General features: G+C 35.8%; 1 protein-coding gene across 1 annotated transcript; it reads left to right on the top strand.

The window, feature by feature from the left end:
• The first annotated feature begins 219 nt into the window (after positions 1-219).
• On the top strand, positions 220-8,717 carry SPS1F (sucrose phosphate synthase 1F). The gene is made up of 13 exons (XM_039022949.2): positions 220-789; positions 885-974; positions 1,453-1,697; positions 2,116-2,179; positions 2,292-2,990; positions 3,428-3,544; positions 3,689-3,820; positions 3,918-4,094; positions 4,741-4,794; positions 4,877-4,939; positions 5,046-5,981; positions 6,139-6,266; positions 8,112-8,717. Exons 1-13 carry the CDS (start codon positions 592-594, stop codon positions 8,389-8,391), a joined length of 3,183 nt encoding a protein of 1,060 aa, XP_038878877.1. The 5' UTR covers positions 220-591; the 3' UTR covers positions 8,392-8,717.
• Positions 8,718-9,012: the final 295 nt, after the last annotated feature.

Consider the following 9,012-nt stretch of genomic DNA (forward strand, 5'->3'; position numbering starts at 1 on the left):
ATTTTTTAAATTAAATACCTAAAGATGTATTCCGAACTCAGTCTAAAAATAAACCAATTTTAAATTACGGGCTCAAAATAGTGTGTTGAGAAACTAAAAAGACAATTAAAATTTTAAAAATTAACGTAGTGACATGTAAGATCAGTTACAATTAATTTAATTGAAATCCCTTTTCAAATTACAAAATTGGATTTAGAATTCGTGACCATTGGATTAATGTCGATGATTCTATATGAGGCAATTGATGTACAATTACCGAAATTTCTCGTAATGATTTTTTTTTTTTTTTTTAAATAATAATTTGAGATTCATGTAGAAATTCACGGAAATAGGAGTATTAATGGTGAAACGCCGAGCGATTACAGCGGTGGAGCTTTTAGCGCGCTCACTGGGGAAGAAGAAAACGACATCCAATTCCCAATCTCATCATTGTTTTTGAGTCTCGTTTATCAAAATTCACCAATTTTCAAACTTCTGAGACGAAGATTTTACACACTTCCACGCATATAGATCGTCTTCATCTTCCTTCCTTTTCACATTTTTCAGTTTGTTTTTTCTTTGAGAGTTGGAACTCTCGAATCGAAGAGCATAATGGCTGGAAATGATTGGATTAATAGCTATTTGGAGGCAATTCTTGATGTTGGACCTGGTATTGATGAAGCTAAATCTGCGAAGCAATCGTCGTCGTTGCTTCTCCGTGAGAGAGGACACTTCAGTCCTACTCGGTATTTCGTAGAGGAGGTCATCACCGGGTTCGATGAGAGCGATCTGTATCGTTCGTGGGTTAAGGTAATCGATTATTTTACTCGTTTTTAGTCTGATTAATCAAACTATGGCGTTGCTTTCTCTAATCTTGAGTTGTTCGTCGTGTTTGTGTGCTCAAGGCGGCAGCCACCCGAAGTCCGCAGGAGAGGAATACTAGATTGGAGAATATGTGCTGGAGGATTTGGAACTTAGCTCGTCAGAAGAAACAGGTTCTTATTTTGTACTTATATAAACGCAGATTTTGTGGATGATTCGCATGCGACATAGGCTACCTGAGGAAGTATTGGATTGTTTGATAGAAAAAAATTGTGTATGAATCTCGCCCTCGGTTCGGTTTCTATCTGAGATTTGTGGCCTACCTTTTGGCAGCATTCTCGAGTTATTTTGTATGAAGATTGTGATTATGTACTGTACGCCATCATGCAAGTGTTAGATTATATTTTGCGAAAATTAGCAGGGTTGTAGAGAACTGATAGAACTTGAAGCTATTTATATGTTAACAATTAGCGGTTGATGATCATTAAGACTGTTATTAGTACTATTAATTTTTCTTGGAATAAGAAACAATGCATGTCTGCTAATTAGAATTTGAATTATATGAATGCGAACTTTTTTGTAAAGGTGATGGTTAAATTGGAAAACATAATACGCACAACATTAGTAGTTATGAAATTTATGGTTTTATAGCTTGAAGGAGAGGAAGCCCAGAGGATGGCTAAACGTCGTCTTGAACGGGAAAAAGGTAGAAGAGAAGCAACGGCTGATATGTCTGAAGATTTATCAGAGGGAGAAAAAGGAGATACAGTCAATGATAATATATCAGTTCATGGAGATAATGCCAAGTCGCGTTTGCCAAGAATCAACTCCGTTGATGCAATGGAGGTGTGGGCAAGTCAGCAAAAGGGGAAAAAGCTATACATTGTTTTAGTGAGGCACGAACATAACTTTACTTTTCTTTCTTTCCGGTGTAATTGATTTTTGTCACGATTTTTTTATGGTTGCAAACTTGTGTCTGTTTACTTATTTATCAAATGTAATTTTAGTGAAGCAAATACCTTTTCTAGTCATTTTAAATTTTAGTCAAGCAAAGACCTTGTCACGATTTTTTTTTTATGGTTGCAACTTGCCTTATAATTTTAAAGTTTAGCTTGTAGAAATTTGTATGACTATTTCTAAACTGTCAAAGCAAATACCTTTTCCAGTCATTTTATTTCTTTAAAATTTGAAAGACCGTCAAAGCCATCCTTCTGGTTATTGATTGGATCTCCAGTGATGCTATGATTTTACATGTATTGTAGTCTCAGACATGTATTACTCTTTTCATTAATTTTGGTGATCAATGCTGTGCAGTATTCATGGTCTGATAAGGGGGGATAACATGGAGCTTGGCCGTGATTCTGATACTGGCGGGCAGGTAATTTTTATTTCATTCCGTCTCAATAAACCTGACTTTTATAACCCTTCATTTTTAAGTTGATGTATAGAATTGCATAACTGATTAATCTTTACTTCTCCATCTTGTTTAGGTTAAATATGTGGTAGAACTTGCTAGGGCATTGGGATCAATGCCCGGAGTGTATCGTGTAGATTTGCTCACAAGACAAGTAGCATCCCCAGAGGTAGATTGGAGCTATGCAGAACCTACAGAAATGCTGAGTCCAAGTAATTCAGAAGGCTTGGTAGGTGAGATGGGCGAGAGCAGTGGTGCCTATATTATTCGTATACCATTTGGTCCAAGAGATAAATATATTCCTAAAGAACTTTTGTGGCCACACATCCCTGAATTTGTTGATGGTGCACTTAGCCATGTCATCCAGATGTCTAAAGTTCTTGGGGAGCAGATTGGTGGGGGACATCCTGTCTGGCCAGTTGCAATCCACGGGCATTATGCTGATGCAGGGGATTCTGCTGCACTGCTCTCTGGTGCTTTAAATGTCCCAATGCTTTTTACTGGCCACTCATTAGGTCGGGATAAATTGGAGCAATTGTTAAAACAGGGTCGGTTGTCAAGGGATGAGATAAATACAACATACAAAATAATGCGCCGGATAGAGGCTGAAGAATTAGCCCTTGATGCCTCTGAAATAATTATAACGAGCACAAGACAGGAAATTGAAGAGCAATGGAGATTATATGATGGGTTTGATCCTATCCTGGAACGTAAATTACGTGCTAGGATAAAGCGTAATGTGAGTTGCTATGGCAGGTTCATGCCCCGTATGGCGGTAAGTTATCAAAATGTATACATGCTTTTATGTTGAATTTTCTGCATCTATGTAATGGATGTGACCTTCAGACATGTTTAATGTTCGATGAGATCAACAAATTGGATGGTACATTCATGTATATAGGGCGTTAACCATTCTTTATTTGATAGTGATTGAATTTGGGTCTGAGTATTTTGGTAAAGTTGTAGTCCTTTCTCATCAACAAGTTTCTGAGTTCTTACTTTGGAGGGAGACACATTTAAAATTTTTCCATCTAATTGTTCACAAATTTCATTGGCTGGTCTGATCTGATGTAGTGTTTCCTGACTGTGCCTGATGCAGGCTAACTTTGTTTGGTAATGGTCTGACATGGTTTAATCAGCTGTTGTGTTTGCATGTCCCTTAACTACATTTATTTCATATTATCTATCAAAATTTTCCTTTCCCCTCTGCAGATAATCCCCCCTGGAATGGAGTTCCATCATATTATTCCTCATGAAGGTGATATGGACGTCGAGACAGAAGGAAACGAGGATCACCCTGCTCAGCCAGATCCACCTATCTGGTTTGAGGTTATGTTTTTTTTTTTTTCTTATTATGATGCATCTACTTTAAATTATTATGGGCGTGGACTGCTGGCTGTGTGAAGATTTCGTCTTCCACAAAATGAACACTGGTTTTTTAATAGTATCAATCCTATCATATGGCACTTGCAGATAATGCGTTTCTTCACTAATCCTCGTAAACCTATGATACTTGCCCTTGCTAGACCAGATCCAAAGAAGAATATCACAACTTTGGTCAAAGCATTTGGAGAATGTCGGCCACTTAGGGAGCTTGCAAACCTTGTACGTGGAATCCTTTAAGGACTATAATTGTCAGGCAATCTTCTTGACGATGTTTGCGCCATGATAATTATCTGTGACTTTTCTTCATACATTGCAGACGCTAATTATGGGTAATAGAGAAGGAATTGATGAAATGTCAAGTACAAACTCATCTGTCCTTCTCGCAGTGCTTAAGCTTATTGACAAATATGATTTGTATGGACAAGTGGCATATCCTAAACACCACAAACAAGCTGACGTTCCTGACATCTATCGTCTGGCAGCAAAAACCAAGGTACTCGTGCGTTCATGAAGATTAAATATTTACATTTTCTCTCTTGACCCAGTTACAAATTGGTCGATTCTCGATACAGCTTGCTGGTTAGTGAGTTATTTATTTTCCTTCCTATACACACTCCAGAAAATCCTACATTCATTGCATCTAGCTAATTCTTAAGTTATATTTTTTGTATCTTTCTCTAGCATGGGAACCATGACAACTAATTCATAAACTTTTCTAACCATAGTAATTCATAGGTGCTTAGTTTGCTTTTAAACTAGTTTCTTTCGTGCACATGCTTGCATTGTGAGGTCCTCAAGACTATTTTTCAAATAGATATTTTACAAATTCCTTTGAATTTTGGAACATGGTTTTAGAATAAGATCTTTTTCACGCTAAACATTGATTGGCTTTCTCTGAGAAATGTGATTTGCACTTTATTAGGCTTTTCGGATGCTATTGGCTAATATTTTATAATTTGCATCAGCATCCTCTCAAGTACCCTTGGCTTATAGTAATGTCCGTTTTCCCTTTCGGGATATCTTCTCTTGCACGTTATTGGCTTTCTTTGTTCTCTCCATGCCTGGGACATTCTTGTGGTGTTCTGCTTTTGCTTTGAACACTGATCCTATAAGTCACTATCCTTATTTATGATTTGCAGGGTGTTTTTATAAATCCAGCATTCATTGAGCCATTCGGACTTACTCTAATCGAGGTGAATTTTTTTCTTTGCTCACTTTTGGTTTTCACAGAAGTACTTCTTTTGTTAACTAGTTATCTACACTTCTGTTTAATAGGCAGCAGCTCATGGTTTACCTATCGTTGCTACAAAAAATGGAGGTCCTGTGGATATACATCGGGTATGCCGACTTTTAGCCATACAATTTTGCTTAGAACTGTTCGTGCCCATGCCTGTATGCTTTAAGATGCTTGACATATTTTAAACTTCATAAAATGTTTGTGCAGGTGCTTGACAACGGTCTTCTTGTTGATCCACATGATCAACAGTCTATTGCCGATGCTCTTCTGAAGCTTGTTGCAGACAAACACCTTTGGGCTAAATGTCGGCAGAATGGTTTGAAGAATATTCACCTATTTTCATGGCCAGAGCATTGTAAGACGTATTTATCAAAAATTGCTAGTTGCAAACCGAGGTATCCACATTGGCAAAGAAATGAAGATGAAGATGATAACTCAGAATCGGGCTCACCAGGTGATTCATGGAGAGATATACAAGACATTTCTCTAAACCTAAAGTTTTCATTAGACGGAGAGAAGAGTGGTGGAACTGATAAATCTCTTGAGTCTGAAGGAAACGCTGCTGATAGAACAAGTAAATTAGAGAATGCTGTATTGAGTTGGTCAAAGGGTGTTTCAAGGGATACACGAAAATCAGTTGCCGAAAAAGCTGATCAAAATGCAAATGTTGGCAAGTTTCCAGCATTGAGGAGGAGGAAGCATCTCTTTGTAATTTCTGTGGATAGTGATAGTATTACAGGTCTCGTTGATACCACAAGAAAGTTGTTTGGGGCAGTGGAGAAGGAAAGGAGTGAAGGCACCATAGGGTTTATTCTCTCTACATCGTTGACCATATCTGAAGTAAATTCATTTCTGGTCTCAGGCGGCTACCGTGCTAATGATTTTGATGCATTCATTTGCAATAGTGGCAGTGATCTTTACTATTCATCCACAAATTTAGAAGATGATCCCTTTGTGGTTGACTTCTATTACCATTCGCACATTGAATATCGATGGGGTGGGGAAGGGTTAAGGAAAACTCTAGTTAAATGGGCTGCTTCAGTTTCTGATAAGTACGGTAATACTGAGGAAAAAATTGTATCTGCAGCTGAACAGCTTTCAACAAATTATTGTTACACTTTTAATGTTCGGAAGCCTGAAGTGGTAATTTTCAACATTTAGTGATGACGTTAATCAGTCTTTTCTATTGTGGAAAAAAGTTATCTTGTTGGTGAAATTTTATCATTACTGAAGAGGTTTCGTTTATTGATTTTATGCCTCGGAAGTTGATAAGTCAAGAATTTCCTTTGCTTTTATGCAGATTCCAGCAGTTAAGGAACTCAGAAAATCGCTAAGAATTCAAGCTCTGCGTTGTCATGTTGTTTATTGTCAGAATGGAACCAGACTAAATGTAATTCCAGTGCTGGCATCTCGTTCCCAGGCCCTCAGGTACTTTTAGAGTTTTAGTTGTAGTGCATGCTCCTCTATATTTTCGTGCTAAATCTCTTTTTCAGTATTCTGGTTTTCCTCTTGACGTGTATAGCCATGTAGAAGTGTTTGTGGGTTGGGTTGAAGAACTTTTTAGGGCCAACCCAATGTAAGTTTCTTTAACCCAAATAACCTTTATTTGAACCCAACCAAACCCTGAAACAATTGGATTAGGTTGGTTCAGGTCATTTGGGTTATTTATTTAAATTTGTGTTCCAAAAATAAGTAAAATGTTAATATGTAAAAATTTTATTTAATTATTTTAATCTATTGAATTAAGATTAACAACTCAATTTTATTTAATAGTTTTAATCTATTGAATTAAGATTAACAACACAATTTCATTTAAATCATGAAAGTTTTCTTTTCAAAGTGCTAAAGATTAATTTTAGAAGTTGTTTAGGGAATAAATTTTCACAAAAAAATCATGAAATAAAATAAAATAAAATAAAAGTAGATGTATATATAATCGTATCATAAGTAAAATAAACCTACTTTTTAAAAGTAATAATAAGCTTAGGTTGATTTAGGTTGGTTTGAGTTATTTTAGGTGACCCATGAACCAAACCAATCCATAAGATTTTCATTTATTTGAACCAAACCCAATCCAAATGAGTTGATAACCTAACCTATGCTGAGATGGGTTGATTGATTTTTCGAGTTATCAGTTTTTTGTACCATCCCTATGGCCATGGCCATGGATATTGGAAGATCATGGGATGTAGTAATCCTGTGAGAAACTGAAACCCTTGGGCACCAAGTAGCTGTTTGGAAGTTATTTTTGAAAAGTATTTGTTTTCTTAGATAAAGAAAGCATAGTGAAAGTATATTTCGATAGCAAGAATTTTTTTTCTTGTTTTTCTTGTTTTTCTTGTTTTCCCTTTTCTTAAAACAAAAAACTAACTAAAATTCTCACAAGTTATCGAATTATTTGAAATATATATATATATGTTACATAATCACAATTCTGATATAACAAACAAGCTCTCAGAGAGCCTGCTTTAAGTAGTTTATTTTTTTTCCTTTCCAAAAAACGAGTTGTCTATTTCTTTGAAATATGATTTGATATTTTAAGTATAAATGAAGACTATCGAATTCTAACTAACTAGGTTTTGAGGAGGTAGTTTGATTTATGAGAGAGACATAGAACTGGTTGACTAATGCAAAAGATGACAGTGTATGCTGAGTTGTCATTTTGGCCAGGGACTGAGCATATATATATACACACATATATAGACAAGTTTTGGAGCTTTTCCTCTAAATTTCCTCCGTTTAACTTCTAGAAAACTAACATGTTATTTATATAAAAAGGCAATCTCCTGGTGGCAAGATCTTGAGACTGGGGAGCGCGTTTGTGAATTTTCCCTTGACATCTCTATATCTTGAACTTGAACCTTATAACCAGTGAGAGAGGTGATTGGAAAAGAATAATTTAAAGGTTAAAAAACACTTTTGGTCTCTAAACTTTTATAAAAGTAATGATTTAGCCTCTATACTTTCAAATTTGTAACAATTTAGTTCGAGTACTTTACAATTTGTAACAATCTAGTCTGAAGAAAATTTTCATGATAGGGACTAAATCGTTACAAATTCGTACCTAGATGAAATCATTACTATTAAAGTCTAATGACTAAATTGTTACAAATTTAATAGTATGGACTAATTCGTTTTCAACCAACATTCATGGTCACTTTTCATGTACCAAAATTTTTTTAGCCTAACGTCCAAGGATCTTAAGACTATGAAACAACAATGCCCTTTTTCTCTACATGAAGTTTTGAGGGCCTTACCATGTACTGTTGTCAGGTATCTTTATGTTCGATGGGGCACTGAGCTTTCAAAAATGGTTGTGTTTGTCGGAGAAAGTGGGGACACAGATTATGAAGGATTACTTGGTGGATTACACAAAAGTGTTATTTTGAAGGGTGTTTGTAACGGCGCTGTCAACCAGCTCCATGCTAACAGAAACTACCCCCTTTCAGACGTCGTTCCGGTCGATTCTGCAAATATTGCACAAGCTTCTGAAGAGGCTACCAGTGCTGATATTCGAGCTTCCTTAGAAACCATTGGACTTCTCAAGGGGTAGAAAATTTTCTAATGCTTGCATTGCAACTCAGCTCTTCCTGGTACCTTTTTTTTTTTTTCTAATTGTCTTTGTGGCATTTTGGCCAATGGTCATTATAAAAGTGGAAAGAGGAAAAAAGAAAAAAGAAAAATGGTGAAATAACACTTGGCCACCTTTTGTTGGGGATAAAAAAGGAAGCTGAATCTCAGTTGTGTGCAGTTTTTTGGTGTATTTTTGTCATTTCAGTATCTTCTTAGCTTTGCTGCTTTCATGGTAGCTGGCCAAGACCTCAGAATATTCTCGACTTGATACTGTAAAAATGAATGAAATTCTCTTTCTTGGGGTAAGTTTATGGTACGTACATCAGATTATGTAGATTCTTTTGTGCCATTATCGTTTATTTTCAATGAATAATGTTAATCTACAAAATTAAATAATATATCTTGTTATAATATATATGTTTATGTCAATCTATTGTGGGGTAGGAATTGTATGGCTGATCCATTTTGGAGGTCTAAAATGAAAAATGACCCCTTTTTAGGGGAAAATTAAAAGGATATTGTCCTTTTAGAAACTATTTAGGAAAATATTGTTGTTTTCAAACTATTTGTAAAAATATTATTGTTTTTTTTTTAAATAAGT

Source organism: Benincasa hispida, chromosome 2 (assembly GCF_027475165.1).
Source record: "Benincasa hispida cultivar pf3 chromosome 2, pf3_genome.v1.1, whole genome shotgun sequence".
Classification (NCBI taxonomy): domain Eukaryota; kingdom Viridiplantae; phylum Streptophyta; class Magnoliopsida; order Cucurbitales; family Cucurbitaceae; genus Benincasa; species Benincasa hispida.

Excerpts from the sequence above, each read along its gene's own strand:
- SPS1F (XM_039022949.2), top strand. The coding sequence starts at position 592 with ATGGCTGGAAATGATTGGATTAATAGCTATTTGGAGGCAATTCTTGAT. Across the intron at positions 2,991-3,427 it reads GGTTCATGCCCCGTATGGCG|ATAATCCCCCCTGGAATGGA; the intron begins GTAAGTTATCAA and ends TCCCCTCTGCAG. Across the intron at positions 3,821-3,917 it reads TTAGGGAGCTTGCAAACCTT|ACGCTAATTATGGGTAATAG; the intron begins GTACGTGGAATC and ends CATACATTGCAG.